General features: G+C 39.9%; 3 protein-coding genes across 3 annotated transcripts in view; 1 reads left to right on the top strand and 2 right to left on the bottom strand.

The window, feature by feature from the left end:
* Positions 1-8,169, bottom strand: part of myo7aa (myosin VIIAa) — a 57,704-nt gene extending 49,535 nt beyond the window's left edge. Inside the window, exon 1 of the mRNA XM_034867803.1 lies at positions 7,610-8,169. Coding sequence (XP_034723694.1) covers positions 7,610-7,705 — 96 coding nt within the window. The 5' untranslated portion in view covers positions 7,706-8,169. The remainder of the gene's footprint in view (positions 1-7,609) is intronic.
* An 8,599-nt stretch (positions 8,170-16,768) lies between these two features.
* On the top strand, positions 16,769-19,032 carry aqp11 (aquaporin 11). The gene is made up of 3 exons (XM_034866767.1): positions 16,769-17,679; positions 18,165-18,281; positions 18,770-19,032. The coding sequence occupies exons 1-3, from the start codon at positions 17,082-17,084 to the stop codon at positions 18,868-18,870; spliced, it is 816 nt and encodes a 271-aa protein (XP_034722658.1). The 5' UTR covers positions 16,769-17,081; the 3' UTR covers positions 18,871-19,032.
* A 1,240-nt stretch (positions 19,033-20,272) lies between these two features.
* Positions 20,273-22,910, bottom strand: part of clns1a (chloride channel, nucleotide-sensitive, 1A) — a 6,116-nt gene continuing 3,478 nt past the window's right edge. Inside the window, exons 3-5 of the mRNA XM_034866768.1 lie at positions 21,148-21,321; positions 20,828-20,894; positions 20,273-20,697 (exon numbers count right to left, since the gene is read on the bottom strand). Coding sequence (XP_034722659.1) covers position 20,697; positions 20,828-20,894; positions 21,148-21,321 — 242 coding nt within the window. The 3' untranslated portion in view covers positions 20,273-20,696. The remainder of the gene's footprint in view (positions 20,698-20,827; positions 20,895-21,147; positions 21,322-22,910) is intronic.

The following is a 22,910-nucleotide window of genomic DNA, read 5'->3' as shown; positions in this document are numbered from 1 at the left end:
AATAATGCTAGCTGTCAACATTAACAACCCTGTCTTTAAAGCACTGTTAGCTACTAATCTGTTGCCTTTGTGCCACGGATTTTAACATGCAACAACACAGACAGACAGACAGACAGACAGACAGACAGAAAGACAGACAGACAGACAGACAGACAGACAGACAGACAGACAGACAGACAGAAAGACAGACAGACAGACAGACAGACAGACAGAAAGACAGACAGACAGACAGACAGACAGAAAGACAGACAGAAAGACAGAAAGACAGACAGACAGAAAGACAGAAAGACAGACAGACAGACAGACAGACACAGGCACACACATTCATACACACACACTTTTAAAACTTAAACAACGTTTTCAGGTATATAATTATGATTCATAACGCCGAACAGAGTCAAAACAGACAACCACATTCTTGTGATTCATGCATCATTATTTTTGCTGTCACGAAATGTTAGATGAGACAGCATATGACACACACACACACACAAACACACACACAAACACACACACACAAACACATACACACACACACACACAAATGCACAAATAATTCATATTTGATGCATGAAACAAGGAATTTAAGCACCTGTCTTACGGAACCCTGATCCCAAAATAAAGACATACAATTATGACTCATGAAACTTAACACACACACACACACACACACACAGACACACACAGACACACACAGAGATGCGTACCGGCAGCAGTGTGCTCTGTTTCACCACTGTGTTGACGTTGCGTAGCAGTGCCCATTTGGCCAGATCCTTCTCATAAAGTTCCACATATTCCCGATGCTTGTACATCTTCACATACACAGTTCAAACTAATAACAAGTGCAGGTGTGAAAGGTGTGTTAATTGATCTGATGTTTGTAAAATGTCTTCCTTACAGACGGGCAGCCAATTTCCAAATACCAACGTAAACTATCAAACTAAGACATGGGTAAGGTCCACAGGACAACACACGTAGCTGTCATAAAAACACTGAAATGTTCAAAATTAATCTGGATTTGAGGTTCAATTCAGTTCAATTCAGTTCAATTCCAGCAGATCACGGCCACCTCTGTTTCTTTAAGGGGTGCCAAAAAATGTATGTGAAGAAAAACAGGTCCAAAGAGAAACACCTCATAGTGTAACAGGGTCAAACATCCTGGTTTAGGACCTCCAGCCCCGTCTCTTGTCCACTTTGAGGACATCAATTTCTAATAAAATCCATCCTTCTGCTAAATTTCAGGTCACTTTGAAGTATTCACTGCAGGAACATTTTGGGACAATCCACCTGCTCTCTCTCTTCCTCTCTCTCTATCACACTCACACTTTGTTAACCCAGCCTTCCCACAACCTCCCCCGTTCCCCATGGCAACAAGATGTCACTTCCTCCTCAGGTGTGTGCCATATGGTGTTGGATTTCTGAGTAGATAAATACACTACAGGCAGTGCATGTAAATTCTGCATGTTGCAGGATAAAACTTGTGTTCCCTTAATAAGTCATGACCGTAACTAAGTAAGGAAGGAACAATAATGTTTTAGCTTATCTTTTATATTTAAGGTATTTTATATTTAAGGTATTTGGTATATGTGGTGTTATTTTCTTTAGTCTGTGGCCCAACAAGTAGATTAAACATCCAAGCTAACATTAGTGAAAGTGTTGAAATATGAAAGCATCAAACATGCGTTTAAATGAATGAGATGACAGTATGTCCAGTTGTTCCTGGTCCCCGTTTCCTCAGTAATGTTAAATGCACTGTGTGTAGGCGACACAGGTGTTTTCTACCTGGAAGTTTTTTTTAAAGAATCATTGGGATTTAGTATAGCTCACTGAGGCTAAGTTTCCAAAACAATTGTTAATGGCAATAATGTTAACATAATTTAGCTCAAATCAAGCCAGTTGGTGGGAAACAGGAAATTAAAAACCGTCACCCATGTCCAACTTTTAAGCTCTGTTGACCTAAATATTCACCCCGAACATCACTCTACGTCTGAGTCAACTCACACAGAGGCTCTTGCCCGGTAATTGTGTTTTTGATTTGAGCACTCAAACAAAAAAAATGCTGTATTTTCGTGTAAGGGTACTGTGCTGACTTCCCAACCCTTATGACCAATGGTGGTCCACACAGCAATGAAAGTGGTTATGTTAAGGAACATCCCTCCTTACAAACGCTCTTTGAGAAGAACATAAGCAAGGGAAATTATTGCAGACCCCTCCCATGGTACAAACACTCCTGCATCCCACATAGGTCATATGAAGGGTGTGATATAAGAGGCTCATATATGAATAACTTCATGTCTGTGTATGTATTGTTATATGGTGTTCATGTCCAAGCCAATTTTCCCATGGGTTGATAATTTGTAATCTTGATTCTGAAAGTAATGCAAGAAGAGTAACGTATAAAATGTCTGGTGATGAGCTGCTTTCTCATTGTGTGAACACAGTACCATCCAGTGTACGTCAGTCATTTGGTAGGTCTATTACTTTGGTCCGGATTTAAACATAATAACAACTCTTTAGATAGACTATCATGCATTTTGTACAGAGTGACAATCCCAGAGGATGATGGTGACTTTTCACGAGCAGATTGAAATTTTTTGTTTTTTTGATGTTGGATTGATTGCTGTGAAATTTGGTATTTGCTCAGCATCAACATGCTCACATTGCTGTTAGCATGCTGCTGTTAGCATTTAGCTTTAGTTTTGTTTGGTTCTGTACTCTGTGTGTAGCATGAGAGTGTTACGTCAGTTTAATTAAGTAAATACTCTGTCTGGCAAACTGAGCCCCCTGAACATTACACCACCACACACACACACACACACACACACACACACACAGTAGCAGAGTCAACGCCAAACTATCAGAAACCATGAGTTGAATTATTTAACACAGGAGGATCTGGTGGTGTCTGTCTTTTGAGTGTCCTCTCATATGTTTTCTTCTCTGCCTCTGTCTATGTCCTCCACACAGCACATCACACTGATCAGCTTATGGGGAATGAAGTCAAAGTGCTTTTCCAATGATAAAGAAGTCAATTACAGAACTACAAACAAAACTAAAATGTATTTACAAGTCAGTGACACAGTCAGTCTTCATCACAACCATCAGTCTCACATCGACAGAGAGTTGTTTTAACTCACAGGCGTTTAGAGGATTTTTAATCAAGTAATGTAAGTAGTGTTGGAGCTATCAGCTATAAGATATTTTTTTCAATATAATGGAACTAGATGGCTTGTGGTGCTTGTGGTGCTCCAAGCGCCAAAACAAATAATTTAAAAAACTCAACAACAATGTCTCTTATTAAAAAATCATGACCCGGTTACTCATGATTATCCACAGACCTGGTTGTTTCAATGTCAAGGTCAATGTCAATGTCAATTTTACTTGTATAGCACCTTTCGTTAGAAGTAAAGTCAACGTGCTATACAATAAAAACAGCACATTCAAACGTTGAATGGATAGAAATAACAATACAATAAAATCATTAACACAACACGACAATCAACAAAAAGAAACAAAAACATGTGCAACATAGTACCACCACACTCACACACACAAACACACACAAAAACACACTAACTGTAATAATACCAATGCCTGAGAAAATAAAAAAAGGTTTCGAGTCTGTTTTTTAATGTGGACGGTCTGGGCAGTTTCACGTAAGAACTATTTTCTTCTACCAACCTACACCAACCATCCGTATCAACGCGCAGATGAATCATGTTCACAGGAAATAGATTAATTTGATAGCGTGAGATGTAAACAATTACGGCATCGTTCTTAGTCAGTTACTACTGTCATCATCTTACACAGACCTTGCTTTGGACAAACGTGAGTGAGTAAAGCCACAGTGTCGGTGTGGTGTTAGCAGGGCAGCAGTGATGTAATGTCAACGCTGCCTGCGGTGGATGAGTGTGTGTTCTCATCATCTCTTTCTTCAGGTAAATAATTCAGGCCAGACATGAGCCAGGTATTGACTTACGCCTGCTAATGTCACTCCTGTGTGGAAAGATAACCACACAGAGGACAGATAGAAAACGTGGTTTAGGGGTTAAAACGCAGTCCATAAACCATGACGTTCCTGGTTCGGTTCTGGCTGGCAACATTTGATGGAGGCACTTGCCATCTCTCTCTCTAAGTTCTCGTTATACATCCATTATTACGCATAAAGGCATACAAGTCCAAAAAAAAAAAAAAATGAAAGAGAAGAGTCTTCAAATACAAGAGTTAACATCTCCACAAAACCAGTTTAAAAAAGGGTGAACAAAATCATTTCACCTGCCATGACAAGCAACGCTAAATCAATTAATTCTAAAGTATTCTGATGATCCATATTTATGTTAAATAACTCTGGAAACCCTGAGCTGCACCAACGTTGTGTAAACAACGTGGTCAAGTAGAGGGATCATAACGATCTTGACAAAGAAAACGGAAGAAATTGAATTTGGTTAACATCTAACTCTCATAGTTATATTGTTGTCCATGATTAGAAAATCAAGCAGGTGTTTTCATACAAATACTTTGAGGGTGGATGATAAACCATGTCTGCTATCCTAGAAAGACCATATTGAATCTGTCTGTAAAAGGACAAAACAAAGAGCAAAGGGCGAGCAGACATGTTCATCTCTTGTTTTAGATGTTTGTGATTATGAGTGTGAGAATCCTTGTTGTTTGTCCACCAATTTAAAGTCAAAAATGCTTCACAAAATGATAATTTGCTAGATCGGAAGTCAATTGCATGAGAAACTCTATGAATGAACCTTTACAACAACAAATAATAAACAAAGGGCACTGTCCCGATGATGTACGACTTTAGATATCTTGACAATTAGGGAGGGTGGTGGGGGCACACGACAGCATTAAGAAGCCATATGATTGATAAAGTCTTCATTTGCATTTAGATTGATAAGTCAAAGGTCACCGGGTGAGATACAGTGACAAGGTAATTGTGTTGGCATTTGTCACTGAATAAACTTGCCCATAAAAACACAGACTCTCCTTTCTGCTTCAGTGGACAATAAACATCAACATTTGGTCTCTATTCTGCCTCCACAAAGGCTGCAAAAGATGTAGACACAGCAAGTATTATTATTATTTCTTCAATAATAAATCAGTGGTGGAAGAAGTATTCCGATCCTTTACTCCAGTAAAAGAAGCAGCTACTACAATAAAATGGCACTTAATCTCAAGGCCTGCATTCAAAATCGTACTCAAGTAAAAACACAAAAGTAATATCAGCAAAATGTACTTAAAGCATTAAAACAGGGCGGTGGTGACATAAAAAGAAGCAAACACTGAACTGTATATCCTGTTATTGGTAGATTTGTATTGCTTATTGATATTCATAATAAAAAGGACTCAGTGTTCATTTTATATCGTAATTTATCCACTGACAGTGAAATTATATGGTGACAAAAATATATTTTGTTAACGTTTTACAAGACTGATGTAATGATCCAAAGCAAATTTCAAGGTTCAAGCTTCCAAAATTAATTACGAAAGTCTTTGATATACAAGTATGAGTTTTTCTTAGATTTGTTCATCATATTATTTTTGGAAAAGACGCTTTTATAAATGCTGCTACTACTGATAGTTCTTCATACACTGCTGTGTAGTTAAAATAAAACTTATTTTAAAGGCAGATGTGTTTTGTCTGTCAAATGTGAATCTTCAAAGTAAACAGATATCTGGGTCAAATAAACTTAGTGGAGTACAAGTATGAAGTAGCAGATAAGTAGGACAAAGGCTCATGTTATTCCTAAAATTCGGTTATTTCAGCTCAGTCTAAAGTCTCGCTAACTGCAGCAGTGTAGTATCTTGTTATCCTCAATGTGTACTAGGTTTACGACAAGCTTCATAAGCTTCCTCCAGGGTCTGGAAGTGTTCACTGCAGACTACACAGCATCTGTCTGCAGGTGGGAGGTCTTCTTCAGGTACGGGTCTGCCCTCTGCTGGTGTTTTTATCACCACTCAGAAAACACGGAGTGCTCTTCAGTTACACAAGCAGGCATACAGTGTACAAGAAAAGTACAAATACCTCGGAATGGTACTTAAGGACAGTATTTTAATAAAGCAACTTGGTTAATCTCCTGTGGAAATAGCCAACAGAACGATCAAGTGGCGGAAGCAACTGTGTTTGTCTATGGATCCGTAAGTAACGTTTATTTATGAAGAACCTTTCACAGATAAAAACCTAAAAAGTGCTTTACAACTAAAGGAATACAATAAATAAAAACCATAAGAACACATGGGAAAAACATAGATACCTAAAATCAGACCCAAAAACCCTTACCTAACTAAAAGCCTGTTTGTATAACAGTCAGTGGGTCACCCCCCCCCCCCCACACACACACACACACACACACACACACCCTTGTCCTCTTCCCATTGTGGTTGTCCAGTAAACGAGAGAGAGAGCTGCTGAATAAATGAATAGCAGCTCTCATGCTCATTCTTGCAATGGAATTTAACCAAATGGGCAGAGACAGAAAACAGCCACTAAACAAAGAAAATAAACAACAAACAAACAGGCTTTGTATGAAATATCTGAACTATTTAAAAATGTTACTTTCAGTATCAGTATCAGGTAGCACAACAACAACAACAAAAAGCAATTATAATTATTTAATTATATATTTTAATGCAGAATGCCTTACTGAAGATTTCTTGTGGCTGGTGAAGAAGTAATTTATTTCTATTGATTTTTTTTTCTAATGTAATCTTGTAAATGGGTTTGTTGCTTTGAGTTAAAGCTGAAACTAACCGCAGTCCAAAAAAACCACACCGTCCTAATAGCTGTGTTTTTGGAGCAGCCTGAATTTAACGGCACTGACACACTAACCCGACGGCTGACCATTGGCAATGGGACTGATTTCCTCCTCGACTACCCCGCCGAAGCAATGCCGACTGCCATGAAGACGTCACGTGGGTCTGGTTTCCCCCCGAAAATTCAAAGTGATTATAATAATTAACCAAAACATGTTACTGAAAACATTTTAAGCGAGAAATAGGCCGTGCAGTTGCTGAATCTGTCAGATCGACAAAGGTCAGTTTAAAAGATATTTGTCAGATTTTTAGAGAGTCTAATCACGCTCATCCCGCTCGTCATTTCCTGGGCTAGCTCTCAACCAATCAGATTGGTCATTTGAGTCCGACTGCCGGCAGTGCCCGCCTTCCAACAGAGCATGTCAGGTCGGCCAAAATGAAAGCCGACGGCCCCCCCGACGGATATCGGCACAGAACACATCATACAGATTTGAGTCCACTTGCCAGACTGTCTAGATTATCGGATTTGTGTGTCAGGGCCTTTAGATGGAGTGTTTTTAACTCAACAAACAAGCCAAAGCTTCAGAGTGCTCTTATTGTCGAATGTCGACACTGTAATGCAAGACAAATATAAAACAGGCTTTTATGGCATGAGGGGATGTGAGGACTTTAAATACACAATTACTATTAGTATGGTGTCAACTACGAGCCTATTATAAATCTAGCAGTACTTTGTGCTTATAAACCAAGTTTTTCAAATTAAAATCAGGTAAATTCTTTGACAAAACTGTAACATTGAAAGTCATTGGTGTTCAGAAGTACCCTGTCCTCTGACTACTGCGTTTACCTGGGTGAGGGTGCATCTGTAGCTGAGACGGCGTTCGTTTACCCTCCGGCCCTCCAGAGACCAATCAGATCGGCTCCTGTTCATTTTCATTGTCATTTTTACCACAAGATTAAGATCCTTTTACCATTCTGAGTATAAACTGGACGGCAGAAAGCTAAAATGTGAATGCTTCCTTCATGTTTGAATGTGTTGATTGGTTGATATTATTTAGCACACCAGGTGACAACAGGTTTGAACGAGCTAGTTCAAAGAATCCACAGAGACATCTCAAAAATAGACTTCCAATACAAAATAAATCCTTGGCTTGGTGGTAAGAAAAAACAAGATGACAAAAAACTGGCACAAACAGAGAAAGAGGATCTTCAGAAACTCTGCTGCTATGTTGAAAAGAAAATGCTTCGCTTTTTTAAACAGAATTCCTCATGAACAACAAACAGTTAGTCATCATGGTTTTTATCCAAGGTAAAATCTCCAGACGTAATGATCCCTTTTCTTCTTCCAAATTCACCAGTTATGAAAAATAATCCTTCAAACTAGCAATACAAATGTTTTGCTGCTGATCACACATCATCGGAGAGTGTGTGTGTGTGTGTGTGTGTGTGTGTGTGTGTGTGTGTGTGTGTGTGTGTGTGTGTGTGTGTGTGTGTGTGTATGTTTGTGTGGGTGTGTGTACGTGTGTGTGTGTGTGTGTTTGCTCTAGTAAATTATTCAACCTCCTTTAATGAAGCTTTAGTTTGAGCTTTTGACTTTTTGACACATGCCAGCCGTGACACCTCGACCTCATTAGACGTTTTGTTCGGGCTTTACACCTGAGATGCAAAACAGAGTCAGAGTTTAAGGTAAAGTCCTCCTTTAGATCCTCTCCTTACACTATCACATTTCATCTGTGATGTTATGCAATGTATTAAGAGTTCAGTGCGTGTGAAATGTAATTTGTAACGAAATTATGCAAATTATTTTTTTGGGTGTACTTGGTTTCTCTCAACCTGCTTTTTGTAAGTTCCTATTTTATATATTTTCCGTATTTACCATTTATAGAAACAAACAGCATCAACACCCTCAGGTACACACCTGCTATTTGACTTGTTGCATTAATCAATATGAATATGAGTGAATCAACTGACTCACAAAACACAGCTGTGCAGGTTGTGGAAAACAATGTGTTGTAATTCACACTAAGAGGCATTAGAAAAGCAACAAACTTCAAACTCTCAGACTTTTTTTTTTTAAACCATGCTTACATGTTGAACCAATGAAAGCAACATTCAGTATAGTCATTAACATTAAACCCACTCTAAAATATCACAGTTATTTCTTTTCTGTATATTTGTGAATAATAGGCTCACTACAAAGCCTGTTGCGTACATATGGTGATTTGTATGTTTCCATCCTATGTTTGTGGGATGTTGACCTGTTGACACAGTTTTATACATAGCCAACTGTGTGATTGTGTATTTACATTAGGACTGGAAGTTCAGAATAGCTTTTGGAACAGTTTTCTTTAAAACCAACATTTGTTCACTGAGCGTTGACATTTTTGTTAATATTTTATTGTTTCTGAAAGAAGAGCAATTAAAAAAAAAAACGTTGCAATAATTATTTTACAGTTTTTTTATTTTCCCAGGCTTAATTTTCTCTGTTTTAATTGAAATGTATTGATGATATATTTTGCTTGTGGGCACATCCACACATGCTGGTGCATGTGTACATTACCCAGTGTTCTTGTCCATTTTACAATGCAATGCAGAGTTAGACTCGCTCCACAATCAGATAAGACAGGGTACAGTTGCTAGTAGCCAAGGAGGACATGGAGGATTGAAAAAACATGATGGACTTATCAGTGGTAATTATATTTACTGGAGTTTCTGCACTCAAAAGTCGCTGGGCGACACAATCTTCTGAACAAAGTCATACTGAGAAATCCAGAGAGAGTTGTGTGAAGCTAATAGTCTTAATTAGCTTTGTAGCAACTCATTTTGGTGATGGCTGTATGTTTTTGACATGTGAAGAAATTGACAATAAAGCAGACTTTGACTTTGACTTTGACTTTGACTTGAATGTAACGGACATTCATTAATATCTAAAAGTCAGGCACTAAAGCTTCAAATATTCCTAGTAAAAGTAGAAAAAACACTTCATTGACTCTTAGGCATTGACACCAAAACCTTCTCCCATAACTGAACAACCATTAGTTTAGAATCACTAAGGACCCTATCTTGCTATTTTTAGACCGGCGCAGTTGTTAATATCCAATCCCGCGCCCACGTTGTTTAAAATAGCAAATGCTCCCGCGCCCATCTTTACGCCCATGGGTGTGCAGGTCTTACAGGGAGGTGTGTTCAGGTGAATTCTTGGCGTATTCCTATCTTGAGGCAGCAGAAAGTGATCGCACCATTGACCAACAGAAACCTGTCTAAAGTCAATACTGCAGCATTTCATTGTTATTATGTAAAATGTGCACATAGGCTCGTGCTCAGTGTACGCACACTATATGCTTTTTACACACACACACACACACACACACACACACACACACACACACACACACACATACACACGGCAGCACAAAAACATGCAAAAGATTACAAATAAAACTATTACCGTGAAAATCCTCCATCATAATAGCAATGCACCAAGGTACAAACAAACCTGGCTTTTAAAGAGAATGGGAGATGACGCTCTGATTGGTTAACTGCATGGTACGCCCAAAACACACCTATGAATTAATGGATTAATGAAGTAGAACCCTTTTTGACCATGCGCCCGAGGCACGGGTATTCTCTTGAAACTTCTTTATTGTTAAATGTGGGTTGATTGTATCTCCTCTTAGGAATTTCACACTTCAATGTGAAGTGATCCGAGAACACTCTTAAATAAGTTACTCTGTGAGTGATTGGTCCAGGCCTGTGTTGTCATCCAAAATCCCATTTGTGGCACAGCAAAGTGTCATGAATCATCTCTAAGACTGACACTTGAGATTTAGTCCTTCACTTCACTTAAATTAAGATTGAGATGCTTGATAACTTTTAACCGTTTTGCCTCTTAACCCTTGTTTTGTCTTCACTTTTGGGACCCTCTCGTGTCCCTTGGGTCAAATTGACCCGTAACTTATTTGGGGTTTTAAAAACAATTCTGAAATAAAGATTTATTTCATAATCTGTTAACAGATATTTTAAACAATTGAGATAACATACTGTACATGTTTGGGGAATGCAATCAGTCTCTACCAGCAAACAATTAAAAATGGAAGTGGGGTTTGTTTTTGGTCATAAGGTTATAATTCATGTTAAAAATCCGCTATGGAAACAACATGAGTGGTCATATCCAGAATAATGTTCTGAATTAAGTCAGAAATACATGTTTATCACAGAAAACAAGGTAAGGCCATTGATTTTCAGGTAGAAAAAAATGTAACTTGTACCATTTTTCTTCTTGTAAAAAATTTGAAATGGGTCAATTTGACCTGAAAACCATACAAGGGGTAAGTCAATTCTTAGCAGTGTTCCTGTGAGTAATTCTCTGAGGCTTGATAAATACAGACCCAGAACAAGTTTTAAATACCTTTTTGCAAAGACAAAAATTTAAAAATTAAAAAGAGTATTGGTGGGTGTCAGCATAGCCTTGCTGGGAATTGCAGTTAACTGCATAATATAATTGCTAGTTACTGAATTATTACTGTAATTACATATAATTACTGAATATCTGGTTAAGCTATAAATATAGTATTTAATAGCCATGTGTGTTGTGTTCACTGCTGCTGAAGAGGAATACAGCTCAAGCATGTAAGATGTTATTTATCTGCATTACCAGCAGCTACTGTATGTGTGATAGGCACAGACTGGGGCTAAGGTCAGCCCGTGTTTGGCTATACTTGATACGGTTGTTGACAGAGAACTCAGAGTCTTGTTTATGGTCACGGTTAAAGAAGGGGAGCTGAATTAAATATTCAAATCCCAAGCAGAAACAGCAGAGACATACTGTAGATAGAAGATCCTTTTGAGCAGAAAAGACTATGTTTGGTTTTTGCTGTATTAACATCACATGCCAACAAGAAAATCTATGGGATTCTTCTTTAAAATACTGTTTATCATCTTGGTTTTCAGAAGAGTCGTGGAGACACGTGTTCAAGCAGCCCAGCAAAAATAAAAATGTAATGCAAAGCACATGAATACAAGCCTCTCTCTCCTGCGCACACATACACACACACACACACACACACACACACACACACACACACACACACACACACACACACACACATAAACACACACCTGCATACACACACACAAACACACACAAAAAAACACAGACACACAGACACACTCCCTATTAATATTTCAGCATCTAATTACCCCAGCAGAGTTCTAGGATAAAGGTTGTTCGCAGCCATGTCCTTTGTGTGTGTGTCTGTGTGTGTGTGTGTGTGTGTGTGTGTGTGTGTGTGTGTGTGTGTGTGTATCAGATTTTGTACTTGCAAGACACATTAGCAAAAGACGCGTTTGAACATAAGAAAGGCAGGTACAGAGAAAGAAGAGTCCCTCCTTCCCTCGCCCTAAGAGGCTTGGTCACCTGTCAGGCCGCCATTGTAAATACAAACCTGTTTCTCAATGACTTGCTTGTAAAAAATAAGGTGAAATGTGTTTTATGTTTGTCTGTTGTTTGCAGACTGTACTGTAGCATGAAAACTGGGACGTGTTTTGTTGGGATTCTCCATGTTGACAGGTTAACTGATTTGGGTAAAGAGAGAAATAAATCATATTTTCCTCAGTCTGCAGCATTGGTCTTGTGTAGGGTTTGGCAAACTTATTGTATATTTTCACTTTCTCAGTGTACTTCATTCACACAACAGCAATGTGTAACAGCAATGAGGTCGTCTGAAACGTGTGTGTTTCATAGAGTAACATAATATGTTTTGTTTGTAAATTAGTGTTTAGTTTTTGTCTACGGTTTAAGGTGTTCTGCTGATTGTGAGTGTGATTGTGCTAAAAGAAAAATGCATGTTGAATTATTTTTTAAACTGTAAGTCACTTCACTTCCTTTAACACAGGTGATGCAGTAGGTGACAGTTCTGTTTTTGTTTTGTTTTGCAGATTACGGTGATAATTCTCTGTAGGTTCATTGTTATTTCATACATTATTTGGTATAAACATTGCTTCTATCCACTTTGACGATGGGAACAATGGCACACAATTTCATTCATGGAGTTCCACTCATTCGTACCCATCAACAGTGACAAAAATAGTGGAGTAAGAAGTAAAAAATGATCAATATTGAGAAGGTTAAACCCTCGCTCCTTGCTTTCAGTACCTCCACACCAGGCCAGTTGCTGCTTTAAGCGGGTGTGAAAGTTTTGTTAAAGCATCCTGTTAACTCTCAGATGTATTTAATCTGAGAGTGCCAATGCACTCCACATTATACAGACACATTAGTTCATCAGCCTGAGCAAAGTGTTCCATGCACGTTGCAATCGGTGAACCTAAATCTAACTCCCGCCCTTTCTCCACACACCACTAACCCCCCACTGGTGGAGGCAGCGGAGCAGAGTAAAACCCTCTAAAACCCTCTAATGGGACGGCTGTGGACTAATATCGAACCCAAAGGCAATTGATTATTAGGTTTCTGGGGCGACCTAAATGAAGAGTGCTTCTACTGTGCAATGATGCTGTTTTTTATGAGTTTGTGGAATGAGGGCAGTGCGACATGTACGTTGGTTGCTTGAGTCGATGAAAATCAGTCAAAAGGGCGTAAACGCTTCAGGACATCATATTGCTGTATGCATCTGATTTGTTTGTCATTTTACCTCTTATATTTAGTTACCTCTATTGAGAAATAAATACTTTAAAATCCAAAAATATTGTCCTTGTGACTATACCTCTGAAGTGATTAGTGAGACTTCTTACAGATGCTAGGCAACAGCATGCTACTATCGATAGAGAAGCATCACCGTGTCAAACCATGTGCAACCAGGAGCAGGAGGCAAAAATCAAAAATTTTGAAGCTTTTTAATCAATGTTTTAAACTTTTTCTTACGCTTTTTAAACTTTTTTCAACACTTTTGAGGCTTTTTTTCCAATGTTTGTCACTTTTTTGATGTTTTCAACACTACGTAACACTGACTTATAATTTTAGTTTTACAGTTATTTTTGGAATTTATGGTTAATAAACCTAATTTGTAGGAAATTATACCTTATGTGTGAGTTAGTAAAGCAGAAATTGGGAATTATTTAGACTAAAGTTAAAGGAATGGATGTTGATGATAATCACAGACTGGAATATGTCAACTTTTACTCAATACTATTTCAAAAACACTTCCATTTTTTTTAAATGCTATAAAAATAAGACGCCCCAAAATGAATGAAAGTAGAGATTTGTACTGGCTAAAGAGCGTTGTGTGGAATCAATCATGTTATTTTGGGTAATTAAAAAGAACATTGATATAGGAAAAGGGGTCAATTTGACCCGAAGACAACATGAGGGTTAAACTTGTTTTGATTCCCCTTAACAGGACAAAATAAATGAATTCAGCCTTGATAAGTTGATGTTGCCAAATTTGTTCACATCAGCAGATTCTGTTGAAATATAAATGTAGACATGACCTCGGCTGCACCTAGGTGAGAAAATGATGTCACAATGTATAAACACCCAGATAAGAGTATAAAAAGCTCTGTGAGTACCAAAGGAGGGACCAGGCGTCGAACCCAAACTGCTGCACAGTAGTTTCAAATTAAGAGGTTGCATATAATGTACAGTACTGGTTATGTCTGTATAAATCCTGTATTATTGACACATTTCTAGAAAAACTTCTTATATTCAACAGCTACTATTTAATGAAATAAGAAAAACATGTCAGCTGGCCCACAGTGCAAAACACACACACACACACACACACACACAGACTAATGAGATTATGCATAAAGCCAACGTGCTTCTAAGAGTCTCCTGATGGACTGTCCTCACCTCTTTGTGTGATCTGAACTCTTCTTGCCCTCTCGTACTTCTGTCCTTCCTTTCCCCCTGTTTTGGTTTCAGCAGACGTCTTCCTCGGTGGATGGGGGGATGAAGAGCAGAAGTAGAGAACTAGAGAGTAGGGTCTTTCTTCAGGAGAAGAAGAGAAACCTGTTAATCCCACTGCAGAAGGAGCTGCAGTTGAAAGAGTGACAGCTTCATTCTTATCCTTTACTCCTACCTCAGACCTTTTCCTCTTTTTCTGTATATGTCCAGTGGCTTTTTTCCCTTTTACTCTCCCTTCTCTCTCTCAACTTCTTGGCTACTTCTCTCCTCTCTCTTTCATCTCAAGGTGTACTGAGGTATAAGGAGTAAATGACTTCCTCCCCCTCTTCCCTCCCTCCCTCTTTCTTGTTGGTATTAACGGTGAGACGGAAAGCTGCTCATTCACAGCCACTGATCCCTGAGAGAGAGAGAGAGAGAGAGAGAGAGAGAGAAAGAGAGAGAGTCAGTGGGGGGTGATGAGGAACAAGAGGAGGATGTAATTAGACACAAACACACACACACACACACACACACACACACATGCAGAAACACACACACTGAGAAACACAATCACACACTCCGAGAAACACACAGAAACATTCTTCTTAAATGTAAGTCTTTAAAATTCCTCTTCGATCAGCTGGAAAATGCACCATCACAAAGCTGAAAACAGGGCTATTTTTCTAAAATACCGAGTTAGTTGTTGTACTCACCTGTCTGAATGGCATTTTGCAAACTCTAACCACCACAAAGTCTTCCTAAATGTGCTCGTTCCTTCTCAAAACACAACCAGTCAACTCGGCCTCTCTGTCCCGCTGCACTCCTCAAATTAAAAAGCATTCTGATTAAATTTGGATTTCCACTCCACCAAACCCAAAACCACATTACGTTTGCTAACCACAGTAAAAAGCATTTGTTTTCAATGCATTTAACATGTAACTGTTGCATTGTTGTTTTTGCATCGTTTACTCAGAGAACAATAATAACGATAGTGTTCATTGTGAAGGTCCAGTCCTAAATGAGGAGGAGAATAAGTAGACACCCACATCTAGTGGTGAGAGTGAAGAACTCCAGGGACTCTAGTGTAGGCCGAGCTGCTTCACACTGGAACACAAAGCCAAAAAACACATAAAAAACAACATATGAAAATAGATTACTTCTCTAAAATGTGTGACTGGCTTTCTTTCTTTTCTATAAGTCCAGTAAAGCGTTCTCAAACCTAAATCTACCATCTTGCTCCATGAACTCAAGTTTTAAGCCCAAGGGAATAAAATGCACAGACATTTCAGCTCAAAATGTCAATTTGCACTTTGGTTCATGACCTACTTTCCCATCATCCTCAGCTGTACTCTGCGTTAAGGTATTGATGCATTAATTAAGCACCTATGTGTGTGTGTGTGTGTGTGTGTGTGTGTGTGTGTGTGTGTGTGTGTGTGTGTGATGTTTTAAATTAAATGATTGTGATTTATTTTTAATTATATGTAAAGGAATTTAAAATGTCTTTAATGCATTTGTATTTCTTGTATTTTGTAGTGTTGTCAGTGTTGTACTTGTTATTATACCTCTGTGTATTTCAGTCTATAATCCATGGTTTGTTAATAAAGGTTATAAATAACCGATAAAACTTGGGACCAAGTCCTTATGGTTTTCCTACAGTAGTGATATCTGATTTCATTAAACATATCTCTGTAGTTTTCTAATTAGGCCTACACGAGTTAATCTGGATGCTTCTTGTGTTTATTTGGGTTCTCATGTAATGAGGGAAATGATAAGAACAAAAAGGAAAGCAGATACATGTAATGCATCACTTTTTAATCATCTTAACATACAAAAATACTTCTACTTCTTAGTTTTTATTTATTTCCAGTCCATGTTTCAGCTCGGACTAGTTTAACATTGTCTGACAGACTTGTTTGCTGCTCCACAGATATTAGATATTTAGTATTTTGTCCCATCAAATCCCCCGACATATAAGAAAAAGGTGTGGGATAAAAACTGGCGTGGGCTCTGAATGGGTTAAATCTGCGTCAGGTATTAGGAGTTAAATGTAAAACAAGACTCAAGAAGAGAACGTGCAGAAAGGGATGAGACGAGAGAGGGGGAGACAAGTTTAGAGAGAGAGAGAGAGAGAAGAAATCTGAGTTAGAATGAAGGTAGATGAGTGTGGGTCAGATGTGTACATTATAGGGAGGAGGTGTGGAAGAAGAAGAGAGGCAATTGGTGGAAGAGAACGAAAGAAACTGCGGAGTCAGTCACTTCCGCAATCTGCACCGTGTGAGCTACCGGGACTGAAGCCTATTTGTTCCCGTTTGGACCCCGCATCCTGCGGGATAAAGCAGCAGCAGCACCCCGGCAGAGGAAGCGAGATCCAGCGTTAGAGAGAGTCCAGAGTCCGGGGAAGAGGAGGAGACATCAGGGTCTGGTCTCCCAGCGGCTGAAGGCTCAGACTATCTCCGAAAGAGAGCGCAGATCCGCCGGGAACATGACTGCAGACGTGGCGGTGTCTCTCTCTTTGCTCGCCGGGATCGTCGCGCTGAGCGACGCGACCCGCAGGTTGTTGTCCTGGGCCCTCGCGGACACCGGGCTCTCGGTGTACGCGGTGGAGCTCGTGTCCACCTTCCAGCTGTGCTGCTGCACGCACGAGCTTAAGCTGCTGTCCGAGGTGGGCGGGATCGAGACTCGACTCGCGCTCACTTTGACGTACCTGGCGTCCGTGGTCCACGGGCTCACCTTCAGCGGGGCCATCGGCAACCCCTCCGGTACCCTTGAGCAAGCTTACCGCACGAGGCTCTCGCGCGGTTGCGCCCTGCGGCGGATCGCGTGCCAGTTTGCTGCGGCCACCGCTGCAAAAGCCGCGGTGCCGGTGATCTGGGGAATTGGGTTGTCGGGACTGCACGTGCGACACAAGCTGAACGATTACCGGTGCATGAGCCCCATTCACGCTCCGCTGCCCGAGGCTGCAGCTGTGGAGCTCGCATGCGCCTTTGCGGTTCAGACTGCTATAACCCACACGCGCTCGGTGGAGGAGAAATACCGCGTGCACGCGGTAGCTGCGGTCATCGCAACAGTGGTCTATGCAGGTACATATATGACGCTGACTCTTCTCTAGTTGGTGGTTTGTCTTGGTTATTGTGTCTCAGTGTCTTGCTCATGAGCACTTTAGCAGGTCTCTATATGCATGCAGCAGAATTGTGTGTCTTGAGTTTATTATTGTAATAAAACACAACAAACTTAAGATTTTAGGGAAGATAGGCTTTGTTCTTTAGTCCGTGATCACTATTGCACCTGCTAATTTAAGCCGATCTCCTTTCTTCTGTTCCACTAAGTCTATCAGGACTTTTTCATGTGACCTTTTATTCCTAGGCCTACTCCATAAGAGATATACTTTTATAAGTCCATACTGGGGAAATTCCCTTGTTGTTCTCATTTCTGATGTGTTCCTATTGTGATAAAACAAAATCAGTGTGTAGCACTCAATCCTCCGTGTGTGTGTGTGTGTGTGTGTGTGTGTGTGTGTGTGTGTGTGTGTGTGTGTGTGTGTGTGTGTGTGTGTGTGTGTGTCCAGGTGGAAGCGTGACAGGAGCAGTGTTTAACCCGGCGTTGGCCTTCTCCACACAGTTTCGCTGCAGTGGGAACTCCTTCCTGGAGTACTCTCTGGTCTACTGGCTGAGCCCGCTGCTGGGTAAGACCCACGGATGCATGCTGATATCAGGGGGATCTGCAATTAACTTTTAAAACTCATGTCCAAGAATATGAAGATGGGGGGGGGGGGGAAACTTTACTGACCTTCACGTTTCAGGACAAATCTTTAACCCTAGAAGAGTTTAAGGTTGCTTCCACACCTGAGCTGTAGCATTTCATGGAATAGTCCGGTTTGTTTGGGGGGGCTGAATGCTCATTTAAACTCATTTCTGTTTACATATGGTCTGGCTGTGTTACTTGAGGATGTAATCATAGTCATAATAAATGATTCCCTTTTCGGGGACCCCCTGGTACTCCTTCAAGGACCCCTGGGGGTTCCCAGACCCCCCTTTAAAACCCCTAGTTTAACTTATTTTTGATTATGTATCCACAGGGCACCAAAGGTTATCACTGTATCTGTCTGGTCTCGTGAAAGTCTCCAAAAAACATTGATTTCAGCTTTCTCAACATCTCTCTTTGCCGTTCCAGGTATGATGATCTCGGTGCTGCTGTTTGATAAACTCGGCTCGCTGCGGTCGAGAAATTCATCGTCTCTCCGTCTCCCCCCGGAGACCAAGAAGACGGCCTGAGCCTTACCGGCCTGGCGGGGATTCAAACCCAGAGCATATGTGTGGATGTTGTTAACCACACCGTTAACAAGCGGCTGGTTTCAGTCGCCACGTATTAGAAGAAGAAGAACAGCACTGATATGCACTTTTTCAAAGACCCGAAGAGCACATCTTAGACGCTAGCTAGTTTTCTGTAAGGTAGAGCTCCTAAAGAAGGAATGCAGACGTTAATGGACCATTTTTCTTGAGTTTACGAGGTGGTTGGTTGAACACTTCAATCTAAAACCTTTTTTTGGGGGGAATCACCACCTCAGCCAACATCAACTGTTCCAAATGCACACTGTAAATGTCAAATATCTGTCCCTAGTAAACCATTATAACTAAAACGAAGGTTTGCCTGGTACTTGCATGACTTTTAGGCAGATTACAGCATGTCGGTGTGAAATTCTGCAAAAAAAAGTTTACAAATTTACAATAAGTTGCCGAGTTTTTTGTGTGATTGAATAATTCACACAAGCTTATTCACCGATTAATCAACATTTACGATGGTAAGATGAGATTCTGATGATGTTCTAACTTAAGTATGACATGACTTTATTTGTATAACACTTCTTAACAAGGTTAGAGAATGCTCAACAGATTAATGATTAATGTTTTTACCTGATGTGACATTCCAGAGCCGAGCACACGTCTTGGTTACATCTGCACAGATTTAACTAGTGCCTTCGTATTCTCTCTGTGAAAACTGGAAAAGGCGATTAAATTACTGTTTTTTCATAAATAGCCACCTCTAGGTGAGAAAGTGTGATTTGTCCTCTTAACTCTTGTGTTGTCTTCACTTTCGGGACCCTCTCGTATCCCTCGGGTCAAATGATCCGTGACTTATTTGGGGTTTTAATAACAATTCTGAAATAAAAATTTTCTTCATGATCTATTAACAAATATCGTCTTTATCGTCATTACTATTCACGAGCTCGCCCAGGTGCGCTGCGTAAAGGTTGCTGATAGCCAGGCTCTCATTGGCTAGCTGTTAGCCAATCAGAGTCAAGCAGCTTAGCTCTTTGAATATTAATGAGAACTGGCAGTCTTCCTATAGCACACTGGCATAGCTTGAAACAAGGTAACCAAGGAAACCAGCAACAATTTTACAAAGTCCATGGCAGAACTTCAGACATTACCACAAATTAATGAAATACGTGTGGCAGGGCACCTTTAAACAAGCTATTCAGAAGGTGATTGTTAAAATATCCAGATGCACTGCAGCTCACTGTTGTGATTACAGAACAAACCGTGAAAACAAACCTGAGATTAAAGACACTAAAGAGAAGAGTCTCAGTTTGTGTTTGGAGGTTAGCGACCCCTTTGTTTTGTCTTGTGGAGTTTTCAAACTTCCGTTTAATGAATGAATCAAGCTAAATAATACCTTACAAAAATTATGCATTTATTGACAATTTCATACAAAGACAGTAACTCTCCTTTGCAGAGAATCAGATATTAAATTGGTTGTTAGGTACAAAACAAACTCAGCTTTCTTTCTTTCTTTCCTCTCCTTTACAGACAACAGGATCTGGGTCTTCGTGGCTGCATCTCATTAGTCTACATTAGCGGTCCTGGTTGTATACAGCGTACTTTACTATTTATGTATATGACTTGAAGACATTAGTAAAGATGAAGGTGAGCAGAAAACCAAAGACACAATACAACATGTGAGCTCTGATTCAACACAAGAGGAAATGTAAGAAGCTTCAAAAGACTAGTGAGACGATTACAAGCAAGAGCTGATGTAAGTGCTGCTGTCCTCTCCTCCAAGTCCCATGATGCAACACTGGCTGCTGAGATGACTTCCCTCTACAGAAAGAGTCAGATAACATATGAATGAACCAGACTGCTCGCGATCAGATCATCCAAATCTATCTACAAAAGACATTTTCACAAATATGTCTTTTGTTTCTACTTGTCAAATCTTTTATTTCTTTACCAGTGCTCAACGTCTGCGTCCTCGAACTGGCCGGCCTCCATCGCTGCGGCATCCACCTCCATCCCGTCTGTCAACAACAAACATCCCACAAACAAAGACCTGGTGAAATCAGCCATCTTCTTTTTCACTTTCACAGCAAATTTGTGCTACTTGATGTAAAACAATGTTTTCCCTCATAGAAATATCAATAAATTGTTGATTTTACCCCTTTCTTGGTTTCTTAAAATCAGTTTTAATGTTAGTCTATTATTAATGTGGTGTTCTTGTTAACTGTCAGTGTCTCCATCACCGGGCTGCTGCTGTGTGTGTTTGACTCAAACCTTCCAGTTCGGCGTTAGGTTCTTCGGTGCGGACCCCGGCCATGTGGTACTGCTGGGCCACGGACTGGGCCAACATCCCCTCCAGCCTCTCCAGCGTGGCCTGGCCCTCCTGCGTCAGCGCCGACAGACCCTCGTCGCAGGTGTAGAAGGACGGGATGTCAGCGTGGCCGTGCTCTGGGGGGCGGAGGAGGGAGACGGTGCGCTTGGTATGGAGCATAAAACTTAGAATTCATAAGCACTTTATTAACATTTACACACAACACTTTAGTGCAGCTGTGCATGGGTATAAATACATAAGTGTTTATTAATGTAGAGTTGTTCTCAACAATTACAACTTCCATTATGAAGACAGTTTTTTCATTCATTATCTGTTTGCATTGCAGATTCCATGTTATATGAGTTATAATTAGAAATAATGAAATCTACATTACTTCATTTACGCCATTATAGTGTGCTATAAACATGTACTACATTTTAATATACTTCTTATGAATGTTAAATATTCTTTGGTTGGATCCACACTGGTTGCTAGTTTTTTTGGGGTCTGTGCAAAACAACAAAAAACATTTGGAATCACAAACTATCAATAAAACAAATGGTAAAAACATACCAGACATAAATATAAGAATAAGTGATGTGACTACATTTCCAAAAGAAGACAGTGGAAACGTATACGTGACTTCTGACAGCCGGCATGAACACACCTAAAGAGCAACTTAACTAAGAAGAACATTTTTAACTTTTCTCCCCTTCCCAACTCAGCAGCTAATACTACGAACTTTATCTGTAATAGTTCAGCTCCCCGCTGACGTCCATCAGAGAAATCTGCTGACAGAAATCTGAGGTGAAACACCCCCCCCCCATCCTAAAAAGATTGGGAAATGCTGTCATTATGGCCATTTCCTAATTTAGTTATTTAACCAATATAAGTTGCACAGAACTAATGAGCCTAAATGTGGAATTTGATACTAATAATGGCTTATTATTACTTCTAACTTTACATTAAAAACCTTCAGGAAGGTCATGATATTTCTCTGTTCAGAGTTGTATTTTGTGACGTTATCCACCTCTACCACCAGTATATTTTGATTAGTTTGACCTCAGACCTCCAACCCCATTGCATTTACTGTACTTATCTGAGATTATAGCATTATCAGCTCTTAACGCCTTAAAACTAGAGGCATAACAGTCTGAAAAAGCATTAGTCATTGTGAACTTTCCGACTTTAGGTGTTTTTTGACAGACATTTGTTGTGTAAAGAATCAACAGAAGGTGTTAAGATGTGTTAAGACGCTTACCTGCCTCTGCAACCAAAGAGTCCCGGCAACCATGGTAACAGAGAGAGACAGGAGACAAATGAGTCAACATGTTATATTCAGTCTGCAGAATGTTATTGTACGGTCAGCTGAAAACCTGCTCCCTCGGTTTTAATGCAGCCAAATTCACAATAAAGTTGCACTTACTTACATGTTGTTCTGTTTCTATTGTCAGACGACTGAATTAAAAAGCTGCTGAGCTACAGATAAAATTATTTAAGATGACCGATGACAGTAAAAGATAGAAGCAAAATTCCCTGAAACAACTCTGCACATGTGCACGGCCATCTTGTCTTTAATGACATGGACTCACTGGTTCTAATGACATGGATTGGGTCCGATGACGTTTTGTCTTTCAGGTCCGAGGAGACCTCTACAGATGAAAACCTCCTGAACAATGAACCCTGAAGGAGTCCTGCACAGCAAAACCTCTACAGATAAAAACCT

The sequence above is a fragment of the Etheostoma cragini genome, chromosome 3, assembly GCF_013103735.1.
Source record: "Etheostoma cragini isolate CJK2018 chromosome 3, CSU_Ecrag_1.0, whole genome shotgun sequence".
Classification (NCBI taxonomy): domain Eukaryota; kingdom Metazoa; phylum Chordata; class Actinopteri; order Perciformes; family Percidae; genus Etheostoma; species Etheostoma cragini.
This window is presented reverse-complemented; position numbering and strand designations above follow the sequence as displayed.